Source organism: Triticum aestivum, chromosome 6D, assembly GCF_018294505.1.
Source record: "Triticum aestivum cultivar Chinese Spring chromosome 6D, IWGSC CS RefSeq v2.1, whole genome shotgun sequence".
Classification (NCBI taxonomy): Eukaryota; Viridiplantae; Streptophyta; class Magnoliopsida; order Poales; family Poaceae; genus Triticum; species Triticum aestivum.
Genome location: NC_057811.1, coordinates 111,205,028 through 111,230,288, shown reverse-complemented (window position 1 = coordinate 111,230,288; position 25,261 = coordinate 111,205,028). Strand labels below are relative to the sequence as shown.

Below are 25,261 nucleotides of genomic sequence, written 5' to 3'. Positions count from 1 at the left end.
AACGTACTAAGAGAGAAAGACCCGATTAAATGTTCACCGGCGATGGTTGTATGTTGTTTTATTCCCTCAAATCACTAAATCTCGCCATGCGCTTTTTTGCCATCGTGTCGATCCGGTGGACAGACTTTTCTTTAACACAATAAAGACGCAAGCGCTCATTTACACGCGCATACACTCACATCTATAAACGCATACACGCACACCCTACCCCTATGAGCACCTCCGAAAGACTGAGTCGATGTATTACCTTGAAATTTACGAAGTCACCATAGACATCTCGTTGTTGAGGGGAACGTCTTCTCCCCCTCAATGCCCATCACTGAAAATCCTGAAATAAATCCAGGAATAAATACGAGCATCAGGACTTGAACCCTGGTGGGCTAGAGATACCACAGTCCCACAAACCATCCAACCACAGGTTGGTTCGCATCTGGTGGACTTTTTGATGGACATGTCAATTTCTTTTCTGTTGCAACACACGACTTTTGTGCTAGTATGAAATAAGTGTATATATATGTCTAATGGATGCTCATATTTTTGAACATTCACACGTTGAAAAAGAGTGTTCATGAATGTCATAAAATACTCCTGTGTTTTATGCAAAATATCAAATGAAAAACAAAAGTAAAAAATGGGGGGAAAGAGGAAAAACGAAACGAAAAAAGGAAAAGGAAAAGAAACTGCGTTATTGGGCCCGACCCATGCAGCAGTCCCATGCACAAACTCATCGATCAGGGCACCGGGCGATCGCGCACGCCGCGACTACCGCTTGCCTCTCTTTCCCGGCTTCCCCTGCATCGCCGGCGAGGCATCGCCCTGCGAGCTCGATCGCTTTTCCCAAGAATCTCGTCGTTTCTTTATTATTTCATCCGATGGAAAACCAATACGTATACAATACAAAGAGGTCAATCGATAGTCGATGCACAGTTGCACACACAGATCACTCGTCTTAGTCAGTACAGTAGTTACTGTAGTTGTAGTAGTCGCCCTTCTCCGGTCACGCTTCACAGAGCGAGCATGGCGTAGCCGACGATGCAGGCCGCGGCCGAGCCGGCGAGACCCGCGGCGCCGGTAACCGTGAGCGTGGCGCCGTTCTGCTCGTTGGAGCCGGCGGGGGGCGGGGATGATGACGTGCCCGTTGAGTTCGTACTTCCTCCGTCCGCGCCTGCCGGAGCGTTCGCTGAGGGCGCCATCGGCGGGGCACCAGTCGGGGCCGACGGAGTGGGAAGCGGCGGGGACGCCGGAGCAGTCGGCGACGAGGTCGGAGGAGCAGATGCAGGGGAAGAGGCCGGTGGCGGGGCGGAAGCGGAGGCGGGAGGAGGAGCCGAGGTGGGACTAGGCGCGCTAGGAGCGGGCGCCGCGGGGAGTGGTGAGGGGGGCGTCGCAGGCGGCGGGCTGGAAGCGGCCGGAGGCGGAGACGACGTTGCCGGTGCCGGAGCGGCGGGCGACGAAGGCGGCGGAGCGGCGGCCGTGCCTGTGCCGTTGCGGCCGGCGAGGACCATGACGATGAGCTTCTCGTTGGCGCGGCAGTTGGCCTCGACGCCGCTGACGAAGAAGAAGGCGCCGGCGTGGTCCAGGGCGAAGACGGTGTTGCCGTCGGCGAACTTCTTGTCGTACGACGACGTGTTGCAGGCGTTGTAGTCCGCCGGCTGCACCACCAGCACCGAGTCCTTGTCCTTGGGGTACACGAACACTGCACAAGCACAAAACCACCATGAATAACACATCAAGAAGTGAGATCCAATGTCTCATCATGGTCATGGCGTACGAAATCTTGATCCTTGGCGAAGGTGTTCGACCGTGTCAGGATTACCTAGTGTGTCTCCGACCTGGAACCTGTTCTTCATCGCCCAAGTGTTGTACGACTCCTTGCTGGCGCCGGCCACGCTCCACCCGCTGTCGCCGCCGACCTTGAACTGCGCCGCGCCGGCCATGGCCGCCACAAGAGCGAAGCACGCGAACCCAAGCCCGTAGCCAGCACCCTTCGCCATCACTGCAAAACCAAATTAACTCCCTAGCTAGACAGTCACACGACCGATCAAGATTGCACAGGTGCTTCTTCCTCTGCTCGATGAGATGTAAGAGCTTGAGGCCGCCGGCTATTTGTAGTCCTCGATCGACGCCCCCTCACGAGCTCTAGTACCCACGGGGTGCCTTGCTTTCCATGGACACCTTGAGCTAGCCGAACTATATCTCTCGCCGAAGTTTTCGAGCTGTCTTTGTGCTTGCCCTGGCTGCAATGGCGTCCTCTCTGCTGTGCTCTGCACTGCTCTGCTGCAGCTGAGCTGACGGAGCCTTTGCGGAGTGGCACAGGCATATATTCATGGCTTGTGCGCCGGTAAAAGTCCTTGGGTGTTGGCTCCTGCATATGGGCAACGTCGTTCTCCATGGGGGTTTTCGTGCTCTGGCACTAGGGGCGCGACACGTTACGGTGGTCGGTCAGTCACCGTGCAACGACGACGACGAGGAATAGGATGCACGCACTCTGCGTTGCCGTCAGGGTCCCGTTAAGTTGGTCGACGAGATGCCTGAATCCTGATTAGCAAAGGCTTGATCGATTTGGTCGGACACGTAGAAATTTTTTTTCATTCCCTGTTTGAACTTTGAAACATACGATTTGTTTTTCCGTAACTGACTTGCTAAAATGCAGGTGCCCCCAGCGAACGTTCGCTGGTTAACATTTCCGTTCTTATTTTAGGTTCCAGCCACTTTTTCTCCAATGGCGCTTCAGTTACTTTTATGGAGTATCATTTTGTTATTTTTAGTATATTGCTTAATTTAATTTATTTGTTTTTTAGTTTTGCAGTATGTAATGGCGAGGACAAAAACTGACTGAAACTTTCCAAAAATTCCAGCCCCCACTCTCTGAACAATCCATTTTCCTAATTCTTTGCAAATAAATTTTTAATGTGAATTTTCTACAAAACTCCGGTGAAACTCCCTGAGACGAACAGAGAAAACGAAAGTTTTTTTTTCCCAAACCACGGAGCAGTGTCTAATTTTTATAGGGTGATTTACTAGTACAACTATGGACGAACAATGCACAGTGTTCGGTCCAACCAGTACAGCGTTTCTCAAAGTAAGAAAACTAGTACAGCGTTGGTTAGACTACTCACAATGGGAGTAACATAGGTAGTAACATCACACATATCTAGATAAAATAGATGATGTGGCAAGTAATAAATGAAGAAAGAGTGGAAAGTGGTAACATAGCTAGTTACTAGTAGTAGTAGTAACATCACACATATCAAGGCAAGATGTGTCTATAGCCTAATAAATGAAGTGCTCCATGTTACTATCACACATATGTTACTCCGCACTATAGAGATAGTAATATAGACTAGTAACATGTCGATGTTACTACTTTATGTTACTACCCATTGTGGCTAGTCTTAGTACAGTACTAGGCTAGCACAGTGGATTAGGGTTAGTACTAAACTTTTTTATATCCAGGTAATAAAGCCTCCTAGCTAAACGTGGCAGAGCGTGGTCATAAAGACTAGAAGGCTCAAACCGCGATGCGAGCTCCAACGGTAATGGAGCGTGAAGCCAGCTTCAGCCTGAAACCCCATGCTTCTCCCAAATATGGTGAAAAAGGAATCCTTCAAAAAAGTCATCTTTTGATCTCCTTGTAAGAAGGCTCTTCTTTTCGGTAAGCGCCGCATAGCACAGGATTCTTGCTGTCTACTCCTACTTGATAGTTGATGCTGATGCTATTATTCATATAATATATTCCTTGCCTCACTTTACCTTATGGTCACACTCATAGGTCCAATGAGGCCGATGATAAGATTCTCGCAATGTTTTGGCGAGGTTATTACCTATCTTCCCTGCATCTGCCTGACCTTATAAACCATCTCTTTTTGAGTAATATATCCAAAAAATATGCTTCACACTGTTCAAGGAAGACAGGCTGCAGCTACATAACCACAACAGGCAGATTGTTACTGACCTGATTGCAAAATGCTGACCAAAGCTAGCTGACCAATGTGGCAGCCCATAATGTCAGCCATGATGTTCTCTGAAGGAAGTACATGGCTCTTGAACAAAGTGACGGGCATGATGAACCATCTCTGCATCTCATCATGTCGGTCAGTAGCACGTTTGTCCTGGTGGCGTGGAAAACAAACAGTTCACAGGGCCTGCTGGTCTCATGCTTAGTCCACAACATGTCATGATCATTGACATTACTCTGGTAGGCATGCCTTTGATTAGCACTTTTTTACAGTTACGTGTCTTGAAAAACAATGTGAAACAAGATCTGTGATTGTGTGATACCAAAGCTTTATGGACAAACATTGATCAACTTCCAACTTACTTTTGCATTTCCAACCATCCGTTAAACTGGACAAAGAATAAAGCAATTCACAAATCACCTCCCTCCCTAAACCAGAAACATTGTATTATATGCAAGGTGGTCACACAAGGTTTCTACACGACCCGAAGCCCTCTTTGCGACTCGTTGAAATCGTCGAACGCCGTCGCGAAGGAGGCCCTCGACCTCGAGGAAGATGATCTTGCAGAGGAGGTAGGGGAAGATGTCCTGGTCTTCTTCCTCCTTGCCTTCCTGGGGCCTCTTGGGGGGCAGGAGGAGGACTCTTGTGCTGGTCTGTCTGGGAAATTAATCTCAGTTGGCAGCATGGATCTTGCTGGCTCAAAGTCTGCAGACATAAAATACTGCTGGTCAGCACCTAGTAAACATGGAGGCAACCAATTGGGAAACTGTGTAGTGCTACGCCACTACTACTGATCATTAGAAAACAGCTCAGGAAGATTCTCATGCTTATGCACATTAATGATTAGTCATGCAGATTTTGCAATAACAGAGGCATAGTCCTATATAGGTTTTTTTAGAAAAGAAGGATTACTCCCGGGCCTCTGCATCAGAGTGATGCATGCAGCCCCATGGTCTTATATAGGTAATGTGTCGATATGTTTTAATTTATATACAAATCCGTCGTCATGACACTGACAAGGTGGGTCCGGTCCAGGCCCACATGTGAGTGACATACAAGGGATGTGAAACTTTTACAGTGGAAAACCAGGGATTACCCCTGAATGAAACTTTATCCCTTTCTGAATATATTTATGTCTTTTTTGAATGTTGAATTTATTTAACTCTTGACAGAGATAAATGAGAGGATGCTAATTACCTGTAGAGGTCCAAGAAGTTTGCCTTGACTGCTCAGCTGTGCTCAGAGAGCCTGCAGATAAATCTTCTGCTGACTTGAACTCATTCATCTAAAATGAACAATGCACATTACCCATCAGCGGCAATACTAGAAGGCAATAGATAGACTCAAAATATGATGGCATAATAAAGTCTGATGATCTAAAGGAAGATAATTTGAAAAGGCCTTCAAGTTATTTGCATGTTTACCCAGCTTGGAGATGTGTCACTGGTGCCCAACCCTATGTGAGCCACATGCTTTACATCTGTAGGGAACCCAATTTCCATCTCATGTTCCTTTTGAGCTGCAGGAGAGCAACAGTTCATGTGTGAGTAGGAATTACATTCATTAATTTCTGTGATGTCTCATAGCCATAAGCACAATACTTTGAGTAGAATGATGTATCAATTCATTCATAAAATGGGTCCATAGCTCAGTGGTAGAGCAATTGACTGCAGATCAATAGGTCACCGGTTCGAACCCGGTTGGGCCCTAATTGTTTTTTTCTATTTTTTTTTGAAGTTGTTCTTCAAATGGGAGGGGTTGGGCCCTGATTGTTTTTTTCTATTTTTTTTGAAGTTGTTCTTCAAATGGGAGGACCGAGGAACAAGAAAGAAAGATGGGATTATTATTACCAAACATGTGCGAGAATATCCTCAGCCCTTTGAAGATTCCTTTCATCTTTACCGCCATTTGTGAGGGCCTACACAAAGAAAAGCTCCTACAAGAATGGAAATGTCCAATAAGATGACAGATGCATTCAGAACAACTGTATGCTAGGATTTAAGCTGTTTTTCGCCTTCTCAGGAAATTCAGCTCGACGTGTACAGAAGAACAGAAGATAGCTTACCTCAAGACTCAAGAGCAAGTGCTTTCAAGCTGCCCGAAAGCTCCGAAAAGCCGACTTTATTTCTGAATCTTCAGAACCAGTTTCACGCTGTAGAGGAATCAAGAAAGCAAGCTAGAGCCTGATGATGGTGATGAAGAACAAGGAGTTTGGTTTGGAGGGAGGAGGGAGGAAGAGGGAGCTAAATCTTCTGAGAGGGTAGCATGACGACTGCTTAAATATGGTGGCAAGTTAGTTGGCTGCATTTCTTCTTCTTCTTTTTTTCCCTTTTTTATTCTCTAGGGGCCAATTCATGCCTGCTGACTTGTTGCTGTTTTAGCTGTACTTGGATTGTGTTCCTCTGCTAATCATTTCCTTGTACTTTGATGTTCTACTATAAAAAATAGGAAACTCAAACTGTTAGTATCAGAATATTCTTAACAAGAAGTTGAATTTTATTTTCCTGCATTAGTTTTGCAGAGCTTGTTCTGGAAAAAGGCTGGCTGTTTACTACACACAACTTCGATGTTCTATGATAAAAAATAGGAAACTCAAACTGTTAGTATCAAAATACTCTTAACAAGAAGTTGAATTTTCTTTTCCTGCATTAGTTTCTCAGTAAACTGAATGTTTTGCAGAGCTTGCTCTGGAAAAAGGCTGGTTGTTTACTATACATACAACTTGACCTCTCCACTGTCAAATTCTTTAAAGTTTCAGACCGAATTAATGGTTGCCCATGTCTGTCAGATTAAGATCAGGCATGTGGCTCATGGTCCTTAATCCTAGTGCCTTGAAAGGACATTATGTAGTCTTGCTGGTATTAGGTAGCATTGAGGTATGCAGTTAAGAGCACAACAGCAACCTTGGACCAGCTGAAATGGCACCCACAGCTCGTTTTGTACTTGGTATTTGATATTGCTGAACTAGAGGTTCTATCTAAGAGAAAGAAGATAGTAGACCTTCAGCTATGAAGTGACCTCCTTTCTTGCGAAGCAAACATCTGACCTGTTTCTTTTGCGCATGGTGATGTGTCCCATTCCATCCATCCAAGATATGTGTCTGAAGATGATTTTCTACAAATATTTGTTCTTGATAGCTTACTTTTATGCCAATAAAACTTATGTTATCTTCTTTGCTTATGCGAGTGTGCGATGAAATTTTCTAACCATGCAGCAAGTGCAGCATCAGAAACCAATCTCCAGAGGTTGCTTGTCTTACCAATTCTGCAACAGATAATACCATCATTTGCAGGCTCAGCCGGAAAAGGACATCACTACTACTCTGCAAACCAGAACCTGATGTCAATGTCCATTTGCAATATTTCAGAACTCCCACCATTTTCTTAACTCCACGGAAGACATTTTCATCAATGCAGAAATACCAGGTGTCCTTTTAGCCTAATAAAAGAGAAAAAAATAGAAATACCAGGTGTCCACCACCACCTGTCATTCTGGATCAAACCTAGTGACAAGAGCCACCGTATTTTCCTGAGTTTTTGCGGCACACAAACCCTCAATTATGGCGCATATAAAATGCCGCAATGGGCTACGAACTCATCGGTGCAAGCCAAACAAGTTAACAGTTTCTATAAGGACAGAAATGGGCACAGCTAAGCACTTCCTTTTCTTATCTAATAAACATATTTCGGGAGTGTTGCAGACATGTCGTGTGGATAAGCTGTTGCCTGTTGGATCGGGGGATCGGCGCAGAAACATATGTCTATGTGCATTGGTTGGCCCAGATCGGACAGGATCTGGTCATGCCTCGCACCTACCCCGATCGGCACCGTTGCGGTCTGGGAGCTGTTGAGATCGTGGCATGATCGTCATGTGATCGGCGAGGAGCTGTTGCGGTCTTTGGAGCCGGCCTGTCGAGTCAAAAACAAAGATCCTCAATTCCTCGTGGAAGTTGGAGATCTTCTCGTCGTCGGTTATAAAGGTTCAGAATCCGTTTTGGAGAAGAACTTTGATATGAAACTTCTTTTTTTTTACGGAACGGTTTGATATGAATCTCGGGAGAAGGGTAAAGTGAAGGCTCGCCGATCACGATAAGATTCCGGTGGAGCCCATGCGCTCCATGCGATGCTTCCCTTTTCATATGGCAAAGGACCTGTTTTTTTGAAATATAAAAACGAGAAGGACTGTCGTGATTTGTTTTTTGTAACGCCAACTCGCCGAACCACGCTTGGGGTCAACCCATCTCGTTTCCCCCTCGTTCTCTGCCCTGTTTTCAGGGAAAAAAAGAACTCGAAAGAAAAGTGCAATTGCCATCTCCTCCCAACTAGTAACACTTCTAAGAACATCCCTAAAAAAAATCTTCTAAGAACAGCTTTGATCCCTTAGGAGCATCTACAGCCAGGCGTCTCAACACCCTCCCAAACGCATGGGTGGACGTCATAAAAATCCAACCCAGACGGGCACCACAAACGGGTCTCAAACGTCCGGGGTGACCGGCACACCTCATATCCAGCCCAAATGTAGGATAGATATGGGGATATCACGACGAGTCCGGGCGTGTCCACCATGTCAGACTCGACATGCCTATCCCACGACAAATTGCGCCAAATTCACCGCCTCGATCTATTAAATCCATTTGCTCTCTCCTCTCTTTTTCCTCCTCCGCGCTGGACGCCTCGTAGCTTCGCCACTACCCTTACTTCGCAGCCGTTGCCAGCCTCAACGCCGTTAGCACCGGCGCAACAGTCCTCCCTACTGTTCTCGCCACTGCGGACATCGTCACCGGCTCGGATTCCACCACGGTACGGTACACCCGGTAACTATCGGCTACCCCTTTGTGCTCTGTGTGTTCGACACATTATCAGACCCAATTTTTTGTGATTTATTCGTTGGGAAAATGTGGATGCCGATGCTTCGTCGGACAAGGAGTATAGACGGGTGGAGCTTGATAAAATGATTGAAGATGAGTTCTTCGATTTGTCAGATTCGGACGAAGAAATGGACATGATCATGCTCATGATCATGCAAGAAGAAATGGACCGGCAGGTGAAGTATAAGTGATCAATTGGGATAGGGTCTCCGGAGCACGTCTATTGCGCAAGGACTACTTTGCTCTGGACCAACTTTTCTGGATGATCTATGGTTTCGTCATTCTTTTTGTATGCGCAAACCATTGTTTTTGCGTGTTTTGGAGGTAGTGGAGGCACACAATGACTAATTCAAGCTCAGAAGGGATTGATGTGGCCAACTATCTTTCTCTACTGAGCAGAATGCACGGTTGCTCCAAGCATGCTTGCACTTGCTACTGCCATGGATGTCGTTGGTGAGATGATCCGAATGAGGGAGAGCACATGCGTGGAGACTACTGTCAGGTTTGTCCGCGTTGTGGTGCATGTGTTTGGAGCAGAGTATCTGAGGGAACCAAATGTGCAGGACACAGAGAAGTTTTTTGCCTATTGAAGAGGCCAGAGGGTTTCTGGGAATGCTCGGATCAATTGATTGCATGCATTGACAATAAAAGAACTGCCCCAAAGGTTTGCGGAGAATGTATCAAGGTCACACCAAAGAGGTCACCATCATACTAGAAGCAATGACATCACATGCCTTATGAATTTGACATGTTTTGTTTGAAATGTCAGGTTCTCACAACGACATCAATGTGATTCAACGATCTCCCGTGTTTAGGAGGCTTTGTATGGGGAATCGTTGTCGTGCAACAACGCTGTCAATGGCTGTGACGATAATATGGGATACTATCTTGCCGATGGCATCTATCCTCAGTGAGCGGCGTTTCTGAAGACCATATCAGAACCACAAGGCAACAAACAAAGCCATTTTGCAACAATGCATGAAGCAGCTAGGAAGGATGTGGAGAGGGCATTCGAGGTGCTTGAAACTCGTTGGGGAATTGTTCATGGAGCTGCAATGATGTGGAAATTGAAAACTTTATGGCAGTTGATGACATGTTGTGTTATTTTGCATAATATGATTGTCGAGAATGAGGGTTATGGTGCGGCCCAAACTAATGATTTTGAAGCGTCTTGAGAACAAATTCAAATTCCGAAAGATCAAGATGCAAATCAGCTTATGAATTTTGTGCAGATGCATCAGAATCTTCATGATCATGAAGTGCACGCGCTACTTAGTGATCTTGCAGAGCATATGTGGGCGCACAACGAAAACTAAAGAGTTGTGCAATTAAAATAAATTTTATGTAAGAACTACATATTTTTGGTACCAATATTTGTTATTTACATGCAACATTGGCGTGTATGATGGCATGATGTATTTGAGAGTCCGGATTTGAGGTATGTGGCTGCCGGGCACGACATATGAGGGTGGTTCGGCTGCATCCGCGAGCGTGCGCATGCACGTGTGCGGATGTATAGGTGTTGGATTTGCCAAGTCGACCTATAGATGCTCTAAACTTTAATACACCATCTAAATTGGTCCCTCGACTGACAAATTCATCTTATCCCAAAGATTGAATGTAATTTTACTTTTATGTATGAGTGTGTTTGTAAGGACATGTGATTTTTAATAGATGGCCTTAAGCCTTTAACACTTCATATTTCATAGTAGCTTTCAAACCACAGCACCGCCGCACATCTACCATGTCATCAGTCACCTTTATAAAATCTATACTTTACTCACAAAATGTATAAAATGTATGTTAAATTAATACTCCAGAAAACTAATGTCTAAGTCTTTACAAAAAACTTTTAGGCCATGAAATAAAAATAAAAATAAAATAGTTAAAAGTAGGCAATTTAATTAAAATTAAATTGTCAGGGTTCTAGAATTTTGAGTTCTCTAGAAATTGATGATAATCATGAAGATATTTTTGGCATCACGGCCCAAGTGTAGGTGACGAATCGTTTAAATTTGTTTCTGAACATTCAGCACTCAGAAACCACTTTGAGGTTTTCTTTAAAACACTAGAGGACGTAAGTTACGTGATATTAGTTGGAGGAGTAAGGGCATCTCCGACGCCGAACATCAAATGTCAACATAAATTTGGAAAGTTGATTGAAGTTTTGAATTCCCCTCTTCTAGAGGAACACAAAAGAAAGGTTCCCCATGGGCCCGAAAAGGCTAGTATTGATTGCTCAAGCTGTTCAAACTCTACACATTGTGACAAATTAATAAAAAGCTCGTGAGGTTGTCTCAGAACAAAAAAGTTCAGCACTGAGCGGTAGCTGGTTCTCGATGATTTTCCTCTGATATTTTTCTTTTACGTTTTATACCCAATTTTCTTCTGAGGTTTTTATTTTCTCCCTTTTCCTAATATTAATTTCTCTTTTCCTTTTTTTAATAAACAAACAGTTTTTTATATTACATGGATATTTTTTAAATATACAAATACTTTTTGATAATAAATAAATAAATATGATTTTGCAACAGCGCATCTATGAATCTTTCAAAAAATCTGAGCCAACAGTTTTATTTACGGATAACCGAGCCAGCAGCGGGAGCCCCTAGTCGGCGCCTTCAGCGCCCGTTTGACAACTTGGCGCCTGCACGTTTTTTGATTGGGCCATTTTCGAATCTGGCCCATTACCTGCTGACAAAGGAAAACGTCAAAAAACAATACCGCGAGAGCTGGGGTTCGAACTCACCACCTCAGATGTACACACTAACGCTACACCCACTGGACCAAGCTCATCTACGCGACTATTAACAGAAAACAGTTCTAATTATTGCTTTTAATAAAACGTTAACTGAAATTTAAAAATTACTTGAAAAGTTCATCGGTTTTGAAAAAAGTTCATCAATTTTTAAGAAAAGTTCACATAAAATTGAAAAAAGTTTATCGATTTTAAGAACAGTTCACAATTTTTTTAAAAAGTTCATCGATTTGAAAAAAGTTCATCTAATTTGAAAAAATAGTTCATCGAGTTTGAAAAATAGTTCATCAATTTTGAAAAAAGTTCACAAATTTGACAGGAAAAATTCATCAATCATGAAAAAAGTTCATCAAAATTTAAAAAAAGTTCATCGAATTTGGAAAGAAATTCATCAAGTTTTAGAAAAAAGTTCATCGAACCAGGAAGAAGAAAATACGAAAAGGAAGAAAAAGGAAAGAAAAAGTTGAAGTAATATAAGAATGGGAAAAATGAAAAATAACACAGGAGGTTGTGTGGCGGGGTGGTTGGTGCATTGCGCCTCAAAACAGCAGGTCTCCGGTTCGAGTCACCATGCCGCATTTCTTTTGCTTGTCCGAAAACAGAAGAAAAAAGCTACAGTTTGAAACAGATAAATGGGCCAGCCCAGCTAACACCACTGCAGGCGCCGGTTAGGAAAATTGGCCCTTAACCGGCAGAACCTATTTAACGCCCGTTAGCGTCAAAAGGTTGACCTTTCGCTGAGGCGAGCCACCGGGTGGGCCGGCCCATGTATAAGGTTCGCGTTTTATCCGTTCGCTACAGCTTCCTTCGTTGTTTCCTGCGTTTTTATCGTTTTTTCTATCTTTTTTTGCTTCCGGTTCTTTGCAATGTTTTGTCCGGCCTTCACTGGTTTTGTTCTTTTTTTTTTGTTTTCGTTCCTTTTTCCTTTCGTTTTTTTCTTTTTCGTTTATTTTCTGTTTTTTATTTCTTCTTCTCTTCCTGTGTGTTATATACAAAGGTTACCTGCTATTACAAAAATATTCATCATATATGAAAAACATGTTTACTCATACATTATGAAAAAGTTCACTATGCATTACAAAAATGTTCATCGTGTATTACAACAATGTTCGTCGTACATTTAACAAAATGTTCACTATATATTAAGAAAATGTTCACTGTATTTAAAAAATGTTCATTGTGTACTTAAAAACTGTTCAGCGTATATCACAAAAATGTTCAATGCGTATTTACAAAAATTCAGTGTATATCACAAAAAGTGCAATGTGTATTTAAAAATTGTTCATCGTATATTTAAAAAGATGTTCAACGGGTGAATTTATTGATTTTTTTAATCTACCGATGCGATTAGTTCTTCAATACTCTCGCACCACTCTGATCGCTAATAATCATCAGCTCAACTGGTAAGTAAGGCTGACTCTCTATCGTTGGTTGCGAGTTCGATTCTTTGACTAAGCATCATTTTTTTGCTAATTCAATGTAATCGACAGAATGGGCCGGCCCAATTCGATTCACTTCCTGCGCGAAAGCTCCTCCTGTTGACGCACGCGAGCGTCAGCTAGGAGCACTCAGGGTTTGCCGCCAGCAGCTGCTGTTTTTTTTTCGGATATGGCAGCTACCTGGGCTGGCCCATGAATAGAACCTCCCGGAGGCGGAGCAAGCCAATGGGCCCACTTCGTACGTTGAATGGGTCGCATCTCACATCGAGTACTATTTTTAGGCCCATAAGCGGTGCTGCTCTCGTCCTCTTCTCCCGTCTCTCTCGTTCCCCTTCCCCCCCATTCCTCCTCCACCATTCCATTGCCCCCGAACCATCGCAAGGATCGTCGCCCTCCTCCTCCTCCTCGCCAAGGTGAGCGCTCTCCCCCTCCGCTGCCTGTACCGCCTCGCCACGTTATCGATCGAATGTTTGACGATCTGCTCGATCGTGTTGCTCGAAACCTCGACGTGATGCGATCGATGCGGCGCATGCCGTCCGCGCGCGCGCGGTTTGTAGACCTTGTTGGTTCATAGGCGATGCGTGACCTATCGCGTGATACGTGGATCGCCGCGTGTGTCTGGGATCTAATCGACATTGGTTCGACGACCCCCGGCGCCGGCCTGTAGGGGCTTAGCCGCCGGGCCGCTGGGCGTGCGGTGTCTGTTCGGCCATGCATGCGTGGTTCTGACCTCCCGGACACGCGTGGGATTCTGGTGCCATGCACCTGTGCTGCGATCTCAACCCCTTGGAGATTAGAACGGGACGACGCATGTTGAATCGAAAGGACATTGTTACATGACGACGCGCCGAGAGAGCAAGTGGTGGATGCGGGGTATACAATTGGTCTTTGTGGAGTAGTCATAGAACCGTTCGGCAATTTTTTTGGACTGAACTTCCTTTTTTTTAATACTCTACTTGATTGATTCATTGCGTGCTTAAGGCTCTTTTTATTTCTGATCAGGGGATATGAGAGGTTCTTTCTAGCCATGATCAGCCATATAAATATCGATTATGATGCCATGATGGCCCTTAAGCTGTTCCTACCTTGCGCTTAATTATGTGCCAAAAGCGGACATTTGAACAAGATTAGCAACATTCAAGAAATGTTAGGGAGGGGGTGAGGGGATTAGGGTACTGTTTCCATTATGTGTCGAGTGTGGAGAAGTGAATGAATGGGCTTGCCACCTTGAGTGGTGCCTGCGTATGATCGCATGTATATATAGGTTTACATATACAGAGGGGGGCGCAGCGCGCCGGTGAGATCGTGCGGGTGATCGTGGGATCATGCACGAGGACGTGCTAGAGAGCTGGGTCAGGGGGTTTGACCTATACAACTAACACCCCGCCGCAGTTGAAGCATCCGGGGGCCGGATGCACAAACTGGAACGAAAATCCTGAAAAGCTGCAGTTGGGAGACCCTTGGTGAGCACGTCCGCGAATTGCTGCTTGGTCGGGACATGTAGGACACGGAGCTTGCCGAGCGCCACTTGCTCGCGCACGAAGTGTATGTCGAGCTCGATGTGCTTCGTGCGCTGGTGATGAACTGGATTGGCGGCCATGTACACCGACGAGATGTTGTCGCAGAAGACCACGCTAGCTTTCGGCAGTGGAGCGGAGAGCTCGGCGAGAAGTTGGCGGAGCCAGCAGCATTCCGCAATAGCGTTCGCGACGGCGCGGTATTCAGCCTCCGCACTCGAACGAGAGACGGTGGCTTGGCGCTTGGACGACCAGGAGACAAGGGAGTCGCCGAGGTAGACGGCATAGCCGGACGTCGAGCGGCGCGTGTTGGGGCAGCCGGCCCAGTCCGCGTCTGAATAGGCGACGAGGTCGAGCGATGAAGCGCGATGAAGATGAAGTCCGTGCATGGTGGTGCCGTGGAGGTAGCGGAGCACGCGCTTGGCCAGAGCAAGATGGGGCGCGCGGATCATGCATCACCAAGCAGCACTGCTGAACTGCGTAGGCAATGTCCGGGCGTGTCATGGACATGTACTGGAGCGCGCCCACGATGCTACGGTACTCGGTCGGATCCGAGACAGGCGCACCCGCAAGCGCCGAGAGCTTGGCGTGCGTGTCGACTGGCGTGGCCACCGGCTTGCAGTTCGTCATGTTGGCTCGTTCCAGGAGTTCTTCGGCATACTTGCGCTGGGACAGGAAGAATCCGTTCGCCGTGCGAGTGACGGCGATGCCGAGGAAGTAGTGGAGCGGGCCGAGATCCTTCATAGAGAACTCACTGGAGAGCTGTCGTTGAAGGTGCTGTAGCAGGGACGTGGACGACGCCGTGAGCACGATGTCATCGACGTACAGTAGGAGGTAGGCGGTGCCGGCGCCACTCTGCAGGACGAACAGTGAGGTGTCCGCACGCGAGCTGACGAAGCCGAGCTGTTGCGCATACGTCGCGAACCGGGCGAACCACGCCCGCGGTGCCTGCTTGAGGCCGTAGAGCGACTTCTCGAGGAGGCACACGTGCTCGGGGCGGTCGGCGTCTACGAAGCCTGCAGGTTGTTGACAGTAGACGCGCTCGGCGAGGCGCCTGTGCAGGAAGGCGTTGTTGACGTCCATTTGATGGACAGGCCAGTCGCGCGTAGCAGCAATGGTGAGGACGACACGGATCGTGGCCGCGTTGACGACGGGAGAGAACGTCTCATCAAAGTCGACGCCGGGCCGCTGAGAGAACCCGCGCACAACCCACCGCGCCTTGTACTGCTCGAGGGAGCCATCCGCCTTGAGTTTGTGGCGAAAAAGCCACTTGCCGGTGACGATGTTGGCGCCGGGAGGGCGCGGGACGAGCCGCCAGGTTCCGTTCTCCATCAGCGCCCTGTACTCCACCTGCATAGCAGCCAACCAACACGGATCTTGCAAAGCAGCACGCACCGATTGAGGAATGGGTGAGATGGTGGTGTTGGTTGCAGTAGCGGAAAGGCCGTCGGCGTATTTAGGGTTGGGCTTGAAGGTACCGGCCTGAGCGCGTGTGGTCATGTTGTGGGTGGGAATGGGCGTGGCGCGGCGTCGAGGACGCGGCGACATGGACGGGGAGGGAGACGAGCTGGTGATGGGCCGAACAGGTGTAGGTGTGATCGGGTCATCAGCCGGGGTTGTGGGTTCAGAGGCCGGGGTTTGGGGCATGACGGCAGGGGGTGTCGATGGCGAGCATGGTGCTGCTACGGGAGCAGGAGCGAGAGGAGTGCTGGGTTTTGCGGTCCGTGGGGTGCGGGGTCGACGGGGAACGAGTGGGAGATGAAGTTCATCTTCTAGAGAGGGCGGTGGGTCGGCGGGCGATGCGCGAGCCTGATCAAGGAAGGGGAAGCGTTGCTCGTCGAAGACGACGTGGCGTGAGATAACCACGCGCCCGGTGGCTGGGTTGAGACATCTGTACCCTTTGTGATCGGGGGCGTAGCCTAAGAAGATGCATGGCGCTGATCGCAGCGCGAGTTTATGGGCTGTGGTAGCTGTGAGGTTCGGGAAACAGAGGCACCCAAAAACTCGCATGGCCGCGTAGTCTGGGTGAGCTCCATAGAGGAGGAAGGGGTCTGGTCGTGGCGAGGCCGGCAGGGTCGCCTATTGAGGAGGAAGGTGGAGGTTTGTAGGGCTTCAACCCAGTAGGAAAACGGCATGTGTGCGTGGGTGAGTAGGGCGCGAGCTATGTCATTCAGGGTGCGCAGCGCACGCTCGGCGCGTCCGTTTTGGGGGGACGTGTACGGGCATGACATGCGGAGCGTGATCCCGAGCGAGGCGAAGAGTGCGCGGGAGGCAGCATTGTCGAACTCCTTGCCGTTGTCCGTTTGGATCTTGAGAACAGGTAGGTTAAAGTGATGTTTGGCGAATGTGATGAAGTTGCGTATGGTGGGGAGGGCGTCGGATTTGTTGCAAAGGGGGAACGTCCATGCAAAGTGACTGTAATCATCGAGCAACAGTAGATAATATTGATAGCCAGAGTTACTAGGTACAGGGGGCGTCCAAACATCACTGTGTACAAGCTGAAAGGGAAAGAAAGATACATGCGATGACGAACTAAAAGGAAGCCTAGTGCTTTTGCCGAGCTGACACGCCTGACACACGCCGACGATGGTGGTAGCTTGGTCGATGGCAGAGGGATGCAAGGTGCGGTCGAGGGCGTCGACAGCGGGGTGACCGAGGCATTGGTGCCACAGGTCACGCGAGACCACGGCGAGAGCGTGGTGAGTGTGGGTCGGTGGCGTGTACGGCATGGGGTAGAGCTCGTCGCCGTCATCATTACATCGGAGGATCACCTTCCTCGTTCTTCGATCCTAAAGAGAAAAGCCAAGATCGTCAAATTCTACATTAACCGGATTATCACGGGCTAGGGCTTTGACGGACAGTAGATTTTTGATGAGATGGGAAGAAACGAGTATGTTGTTGAGGTGGAGTGGGGAGGTAGAGGTGGGAATGGTGGTGTGACCGGTGTGCGTCACTGCAAGCGAGGAGCCGTCGCCGACCACTATGCGGTGTGTGTAACAAGGGTTAGCAGATGAGAGGATACCTGACGACGAAGCCATGTGCGAGGAGGCGCCGGTGTCCAAGTACCAGTCGGTGCTCGGTGGAGACGGCTGCTGCTGCTGCATCGACATGTTGTTGAGCGCCGCTATGAGAGCGCTCTGGTCCCAAGCCGGAGTCGTGGTCGGAGGCGGGTGCGCCGGTGGCCCGTTGTAGAGCGGGTGAGGAGGCACTGCAGGGTACCACACAGTTGGTGGAGCAGTGTTGGGGATGCCGGGCGCAGTCGCATGGTGTGTAGCCGAGCCGGCGAACGGTGAAGCCCCGCCGGGCCTGGGACCGAGGATGCCGGAGCCCGGAGCATGGGGCCGCCAGGGCATGGGCCATGCATGCACCATGCCTATCCAGGGGGCGGGGGCAGGAGCAGTAGGGCGAGGGGCTGGTGCCCCGCCGGAGTTGGTGTGCCCCGCCCCGCCGGAGTTGTTGTGCCCCGCCCCGCCGGAGTTGTTGCCCCGTCCACGTCCACGACGCCCGCCGCCGCCGCCGTTGCGGTTGGTGCCACCGCCCTGCCCAGCCCCTGCGTGGCCCCCCGTGTTGGAGTTGGAGGGGGCCCGAGCGGCATGGAGAGCGGTCTCGGTGGTGGTGCTGTCGGCGGCCAGGCGGCTCTCCTCGAGAAGAAGAAAGGTGCGGCAGCGAAGGAACGATGGGAAGGGAGTCTGCATGGTGAGGATGGGCACGGCGTACCTGAACCGAGGGTGGAGCCCGCGGATCATATTGGGCACTTGGTCGCAGTCGTCGACGGCGGCGCCGAGCTCGGCGAGACGGTCGGCGCAGTCCTTGAGACGCGCGAAGAAGGAGATGATGGAAGAACCCCCTTGCTCGATGCACCTGAACTCGGTGGAGAGAAGCACCACCTGATGCTCGGCGTTCTCCAGGAAGAGGTTGCAGATGGCGGCCCAGACGGCGGCGGCCGTGGCGCCGCGCTGGTGGATGAGGCCGAACACCTCCGCTCTGACGCAGTTGTACAGCCAAGAGACGATGTGTGCATCGTCCTGGAGCCAGGTCGGATCGCCTGGACGCGGCGGCCCGGTGATGTGGTCTCCAACGGCGTGCTTCTGAAACATCACCTCGAAGAGAGTGCGCCAATGAGAGAAGTTGGGAGGGTTCAGCGAGAGCACGATCGGGACGTGCTGGTTGATGAAAACGCCTGCCAGAGGAGAGAGAGCAGGGGAGGGACATGGAGGTGGAGGCGCCGCATCCGGGACGAAGAGAGCCCCGCGGTTGAAGACGGACAGGGTGAGGAGGGTCGGGTTGGGTGGCTGGCTGGTCACCGGCGTGACCGGCGTCCGCGGAGTGCCGTGGCCGGGACGGGGAGGTGGGGGAGGTGGTGGAGTCGACATGGCGACGGGAGGCAGTTGGGAAGGAGAGAGGGCAGCGGAAGAGGTCTAGAGACGGAAGAAATATCCAGCGTCTGATACCATATGGAGAAGTGAATGAATGGGCTTGCCACCTTGAGTGGTGCCTGCGTATGATCGCATGTATATATAGGTTTACATGTACAGAGGGGGGCGCAGCGCGCCGGTGAGATCGTGCGGGTGATCGTAGGATCATGCACGAGGACGTGCTAGAGAGCTGGGTCAGGGGGTTTGACCTATACAACTAACACCGAGGAAAGCGATTAGGAACTAATAGAAGTTTTTTTAAGATTTACGGAGTAAAAGTTAAGTCAGCAGAGCGATTTAAGGCCAGAGGCCAACAATCCAGTGCTGATTCTCGATTATATTTCTATGTTTACATCTTACAGCCCAGCCCTTCATATCAATGATTATATATACCCGTTTACACTCCTCAGTTCTCTCCAAAGATTTGTCACTCTCTTTTTTTCCACCTTGCCACATGCAGTCTTAGTTTCTTTTCTTGTGATGCACTAATGCAGATGACAGAACCACCGTTTTTGCCGCGTGAGAGGCTTTTTAAGGAGCAGCAGTATTTCCAGAGCTTGAGCAAGCACACTCATCTGAAAGGGCGTTACGATGCGATCACCTCCGTCGGCATCCCCCTTGCGCTCGCTGCCTTGAGCCTGTTCATGATTGTAAGTTTGGAGCTTTATGTGTTCACGATCATGATTGTAATTGTTTTTTCTGCTCTTGTTTCCGTTTAGCCGGTGACCCGTATCTTGTTGTGTGAACAGGGTCGTGGTGTCTACAACATGTCTCACGGAATCGGGAAAAAGGAGTGACCGTCAGTGGCTTCGCTGCTGGGTCGGTACTTTGACATGGGAGCGGTTCTTTGAAAGGATTTTGCTGTTCGAAGGTTATGAGCCCGTAACGTCTATTTAAGTTGCACAAATAAAGCTACAGTAAAGTTCCATCTGTGGATGGATTTCTAGTTCTCCTTTCGTTGGTTCTTGCGGGCACCTGGTGTCAGCGAACCGATGCTGAATTGGCAGCAACAATGTTCAATTATCGGCAATGTTGCTATGTGTTCTCTTTTAACCTGTGGTATACTATACAAGTCTTTCAGGCGATCATGGTGTATTTTATGTTCGATCTGTTTGCAAGCTAGTTCATGCACATTTCAAGCTGAAGCGCTGTTGGGCCCAGTTCAGTCTTGCATGAGCCTGTGGACACCAAATATATGACGTTTAAGCAGTTCAAAATATATTTCATAATCTTTTTTAAACAACTACACCCTCCTTCCTATAATATAAGAACGTTTTTTACATACACAACAGAGTCCCATCAACAACTACAGCAGTTAACGATAACATCAGTAACTAGATCTAGAGCTCCTTGTCATCGTCATCGTCGTCATACTCGACAAAGGCCTGTCCCACGGCTTTATCATCGTCCTCGTTGTCCTCTTTATACTCAACAAAGGCCTGTCCCGTGGCTTCATACTGCCGAAGGATGTCGTCCTCGCAGTCCCGCGCCGCCTGCAGGGACTTGAAGAGGGTGACGGCGGAACGGCGGTAAGCCTCCCGGATCTCAGGGTCGACGGCGGTCCAGTTGTCGATACGCTCGTGGTCGACCGGGCGGATGGGCTTGCGGGGCGGGAGCGCCATGAGCGAGTTGATGTACTCCTGTCTGACCAGCTCCATCTTCTTCCCGTTCTTGAAGACGATCACTCTCCCCTTCTCGCTGGCTCCAGCCTCCGGCGCCTTCTCGGCTTCCGTCACCGCACCCTTCGATTCCGCGAGATCCGACTTGCTGAAGTCCATCGCCTCCAAGCTATCTATGGATGTCGATGTGTGGCGGAGGCTGTTTGATTGTGGTGAACTAAGCGGGAACGGGGTTATTTATAGCTTCTCATCCGGGTACCGAGTCGGCCGGGATCGCGGGTCTTTGAACTCTCAGTTGCGTTCTCTGTCTCTGATCCGGCTCGGGAGTCCGGATTGCGCACGCCCCTAGACCGCAAATCCTATACGGCGCCCTCAGTGCCCGATATAGGTTTATTAGTACAGGGCGCATACCCCCGCCTCCACGATGGGCCAGCCCATTTCAGTTTTATGGAGCGCAAAAAGGGAAACGCCCAGGTAGGATTCGAACCCGCGCCGCCGGGATTCAGTACAAAACGCACTAACAACCCCAGCCACTAAACTTTCCGTGATACTGCGTAACTTCTTCCCTCTTTTATTCTTGCCAGTTCTTTTTTTATTTTTCGTTTTATTTCTTCTTCTTCTTTTCTCTTTTTCTAATTCGACGCAAAATGTTCACCGGATTTTCTGAATGATTTTTTTTCTAATTGGATGAACGTTTTTTAGAAACAGGTGAACTTTTTTTCAAAATCGGTGAACTTTTTTTAAATTCGATGAACTTTTTTTGAAGTCGGTGAACTTTTTTTCCAATTTGATGAACTGGTTGTTAAATTCGTGAACTTTTTTTGAATTTTGCGTACTTTTTTTTCAAAACCAATGAACTTTTTTCAAACCGGTGAACCTTTTTATCAAATTCGATGAACTTTTTCTAAAATTGATGAACTTTTCTTGATGGATGAACATTTTTTAGAAATTCGTGAACTATTTTTTTTAAGTTTGTGAACTTTTCTTTCATTCATGAACATTTTCGAATTTGCGAGATTTTTAATTTTTTCGGATTTTTCGATATTTTCCTTTTTCAAGAGTCAACGGTTGACCGGTCAACTGTCGATCGATCAACCGCGATCGACAGAATGAGACGATCTGTGCGCGAGCAGCGAACGAGGCGATCTACCCGGGAGATGCGAACGAGGCGACTTGGGCCGGCCTAGTTCGAGGGCGCGTAGGCGCCAGTACCTCAAACGGGCGCTGAAGGCGCCCTTTAGGAGCTCTCCCCCTGGACCCTGACCTCGGCCGTTGTGGGCCAACTGGGCTTACCGCCATGCCTCTTACAAAAAATTTGTAATATGAAGATATATAGATAGAAAAACGTGATTCTCAAAAAAAAAGATAGAAAAATGCAGGATTTTTTTGAACACGATATAGACACAGGCGCTCATACATACCCACATACAGCACCCGTGAATGCACGCACGCATACCCTACCTTTATGAGCACATCCGAAAGACTAAGGCAGGACATCATCTTGAGATCGACGAAATCGCCACAGACGTTGTCGTAGTCGACGGGAACGTCTCCTTTCACATAAAATCCCGTGGGATGCCAAAACGCAGAATCGTACAATGAGTGTCAATGGATGGTGCACGGGAAAAACACAGGAGCTTTAGAGGATCGAGAAGAGAGAACAGGGAGATAGTGTGTGAAGATGCATCGGGCTTCTCCAAAGAAAAATTAAAAGGGGTTTGAGCTTATGTTGATATACCTATGGAATGAGGGGCATGGAAATGGATTCCATAGGAATTTAAGAACTACAATCCTATGATTCAATGGTCTTCCTTAGGATTCAAATCCAAAATTCCACAAAAATTCTTCAATCCAAAGGGACCTTAACCGGTTATACTTTAAGTGGTAGTGTACACCAGTAAAATTTGTCACTCATTGCCACTAAATGTTGCCATCGGACCAACGGAATGTTGGTCAGCCAGTCAACCCGACAAAATGTTTTCCTGGTTTATATAGGTTCTAGAAGGTCCTAAACAGGTCATTTGTTTTCCTTTCTTTCATGTTGCTTATCTACTGGTTTACTTCTTATATTATGGGTTTTTTTGTTTGTTTTACTATTTACATTTTGCTCATTATTATTTTTCTGATTTTCTTTTTCATATTTTTTCTTCGGGGTTTTCTTTTATTTTAAAAAAGTTTATGTTCTTCACTAAAAAAATGTCCACTAAGTTTCGCCATTTCAAATATAATTCAAAAAAAAATTTCCTAAAAAAATGGCTATGGTTTTCTATATATGTGCAAGCAAGAAAAACCTGAAGAAAAGAAAACCACACCGGAGAGAGGACGCTCCGTAACGAACGCATGCGCTAAAATGCTGAAAGTACTCTGTCACCTAAAGGGGGTGAATAGGCGTTTTATAAAATTTTACGGATTTGGCTTTATCCTAATGCGAAAATTAAACTACGCGGATACTTTTCAAGCACAAATCCTAAATAGACTAGCTCAACTAAGTACATCAACAACTTATTCTCAAAAAGATATGCACTTACGGAAACTAGGAATCCGAAGTAGGCAATACAAGTTTACAGAGACATGGAAATGAATGATAAAAGCAAGCACAAGTAAGCAATACAAGCTTACACAAGTTATATCAAAAGATACGATAATGAATGATACAAGCTAGCAATCCATATTAGGCATAAGTTATATCAATAGTAGAAAGTATGAATTGCGAAAAGTAAAGAGACAAGACACAATGCATATGTTCGCGGAGTTCAAGTATCCACCGATACAATAGTCTCCGTTGGTCGGGTGGGTGTTACCACGTAGGCACACCAACACCACAAAGTCTCACTTTCCTCTCCTTGAGATATCACCATAACGTGTGATATGGCTAGCTTCTTCCTTCACTCTGAAGATGGCAAGCTCCAAAACCACTTCACAAACCCAACGAAATTAACTCGGGCCTCTTCACAATCTCCATAAATGGGTCACCGACAACAATCCACCAAACTGTCTAGGAGCGGTGGCTCCAAGAGTAACAAGCTCATGAGCTCTCACTCGAACAAATTGACACAGTGAGGTTAAACCAATGCAACAAATACAAAGCAAGAAATACACCAAGATGATGATACCTTCTCAGTCAAGCTTGGAGACGGCACCGTCGGCTGCGACAGTCGCTTCATGCTTGGAACCGACAAGAGGGTCTCCTTCACCATGAACTAGTCATGGTTTCGCAACCACACGAACATCCACGTAGGTGGCATCCACGCCTTCAATTTTAAGGCAAGGCACCTCCTCTCTTTCACTATCCATCGTCTGTAGACGTGACACCGCCAGCCGCAGCTACCGCCTATACATATGATCCATGATGATCCGACGGACTCCGCCTCTGTTTTGGAGATGACACGCCTTTTGGAGCATGTTAGACTTTGATTTCAACCGATGGCTGTGCTCTGTGATTCAGCTTGTAAGACTACCATCTCTCTGTTAATATAGACACATTACCTTGCTTTCCTTGCTCTACTTTATGTAGGTTGCATGTTTGCTGTCTCGGTGATACTTTTGCAATAAGTTACTTCACTCAAGGGCACACTGTTGATGCCATACAAATTATCAAATTTGATGCACCTGGAGATGATGCGCTTATGTGCCAAAAGGGGACATTTGAACAAGATTAGCAACATTCAAAAAATGTTGGGGTGTGGTTGTGGGGAGGTGCTGAGGTAGGGTACTGTTTCTACTGTGTGCCAAGTAGAGCGATTAGGAACTAATAGAAGTTTTTTTAAAACTTCAAAGTTAAGTCAGTAGAGCGATTTGAGGCCAAAGACCAACAGTGCTGATTCCTTATTACATTTCTTATGTTTACACCATACAGCCCAGCCCTTCATATCAATGATTATATAAAACCCTTACACTGCTCAGTTCTTTCCGAAGATTTGCCCCTCTTTTTTTTCACCTTGCCACATGCAGTCTTAGGGCGTGTTCGGTAGTTGCCCACGGCCGCAAAATCCTCAAATCCGTCACCCAAATCCAGCCACCAGCTTCCCACATAAAGAGCAATTTGATAAAATGACACACTTTTCCTCGTAATCCAATGGCACACCTTTCTTTTTATTAGATTAAATAGCACACTTTTCATTCATAGCTGGATAAAATGGCACAAACTGAGTTTTTCCTCCTTTTCCAAGTCTGAGCCCACACGTCATAATACTTTGGACGAATTTGCCCTTCTGTCTGGTCAACCGGTTCGATTGAAACAGAGGAGAGGAGACTATCGCCAAAAAAGATCAGAGGAGACGAGACGATCCAGAGGAACGATCAAAACAGAGACGAACGATCCGGAGGAGACTCACAGGTTTCGTCCCATCCCGTCTCTCCCTTCATCTCTCGCTATATATATCTCTCCCTCTCTCCTTCTAATTCGATTCAATAAGCATGTAATTAAAGCTAAATTTCTTCAGGACCGGGCATCAATACAAGCTGAATTTCTTCACAGGAAGAAGCATCCGTAGCTTTTAGACAGCTGAACGAGCAATCAAAATTAAAAGCTAAATTCAGGCCTGCGGCATGAGTTTCATTAGCTAGACTGCTAAAGCTAGCACTACAGCGGCGAGCAGCTACAGCCAACTACAACAGCGAGCAGCTACGAACACGCGCTACAGTCAGGACTCGAACACGTCCAGCGAGGGACCTGGACTACGACGCGCTG

General features: G+C 47.7%; 3 protein-coding genes and 1 non-coding gene across 4 annotated transcripts; 2 read left to right on the top strand and 2 right to left on the bottom strand.

Annotated features, from left to right (window-relative positions):
- Positions 1 to 817: 817 nt before the first annotated feature.
- On the bottom strand, positions 818 to 2,342 carry LOC123143949 (early nodulin-like protein 2). Its single transcript, XM_044562940.1, has 2 exons — positions 1,814 to 2,342; positions 818 to 1,693 (listed from the first exon to the last, which is right to left on the bottom strand). The coding sequence occupies exons 1-2, from the start codon at positions 1,989 to 1,991 to the stop codon at positions 1,005 to 1,007; spliced, it is 867 nt and encodes a 288-aa protein (XP_044418875.1). The 5' UTR covers positions 1,992 to 2,342; the 3' UTR covers positions 818 to 1,004.
- Positions 2,343 to 4,175: 1,833 nt separating this feature from the next.
- LOC123141280 (CRIB domain-containing protein RIC10) lies at positions 4,176 to 6,280 on the bottom strand. Its single transcript, XM_044560458.1, has 5 exons — positions 6,022 to 6,280; positions 5,807 to 5,892; positions 5,381 to 5,475; positions 5,154 to 5,241; positions 4,176 to 4,661 (listed from the first exon to the last, which is right to left on the bottom strand). The coding sequence occupies exons 2-5, from the start codon at positions 5,862 to 5,864 to the stop codon at positions 4,432 to 4,434; spliced, it is 471 nt and encodes a 156-aa protein (XP_044416393.1). The 5' UTR covers positions 5,865 to 5,892; positions 6,022 to 6,280; the 3' UTR covers positions 4,176 to 4,431.
- Positions 5,594 to 5,665, top strand: TRNAC-GCA (transfer RNA cysteine (anticodon GCA)). Its single transcript has one exon. It is a non-coding gene; the product is annotated as a tRNA-Cys (tRNA).
- Positions 6,281 to 13,308: 7,028 nt separating the features above from the next.
- Positions 13,309 to 20,057, top strand: LOC123141279 (uncharacterized). The gene is made up of 3 exons (XM_044560457.1): positions 13,309 to 13,433; positions 19,447 to 19,602; positions 19,702 to 20,057. Exons 2-3 carry the CDS (start codon positions 19,447 to 19,449, stop codon positions 19,747 to 19,749), a joined length of 204 nt encoding a protein of 67 aa, XP_044416392.1. The 5' UTR covers positions 13,309 to 13,433; the 3' UTR covers positions 19,750 to 20,057.
- Positions 20,058 to 25,261: the final 5,204 nt, after the last annotated feature.

Excerpts from the sequence above, each read along its gene's own strand:
- LOC123143949 (XM_044562940.1), bottom strand. The coding sequence starts at position 1,991 with ATGGCGAAGGGTGCTGGCTACGGGCTTGGGTTCGCGTGCTTCGCTCTT. Across the intron at positions 1,694-1,813 it reads CCAGGTCGGAGACACACTAG|TGTTCGTGTACCCCAAGGAC; the intron begins GTAATCCTGACA and ends GTGCTTGTGCAG.
- LOC123141280 (XM_044560458.1), bottom strand. The coding sequence starts at position 5,864 with ATGGCGGTAAAGATGAAAGGAATCTTCAAAGGGCTGAGGATATTCTCG. Across the intron at positions 5,242-5,380 it reads GTGACACATCTCCAAGCTGG|ATGAATGAGTTCAAGTCAGC; the intron begins GTAAACATGCAA and ends TGTTCATTTTAG. Across the intron at positions 4,662-5,153 it reads AACTTCTTGGACCTCTACAG|ACTTTGAGCCAGCAAGATCC; the intron begins GTAATTAGCATC and ends TTATGTCTGCAG.
- LOC123141279 (XM_044560457.1), top strand. The coding sequence starts at position 19,447 with ATGACAGAACCACCGTTTTTGCCGCGTGAGAGGCTTTTTAAGGAGCAG. Across the intron at positions 19,603-19,701 it reads CCTTGAGCCTGTTCATGATT|GGTCGTGGTGTCTACAACAT; the intron begins GTAAGTTTGGAG and ends TTGTGTGAACAG.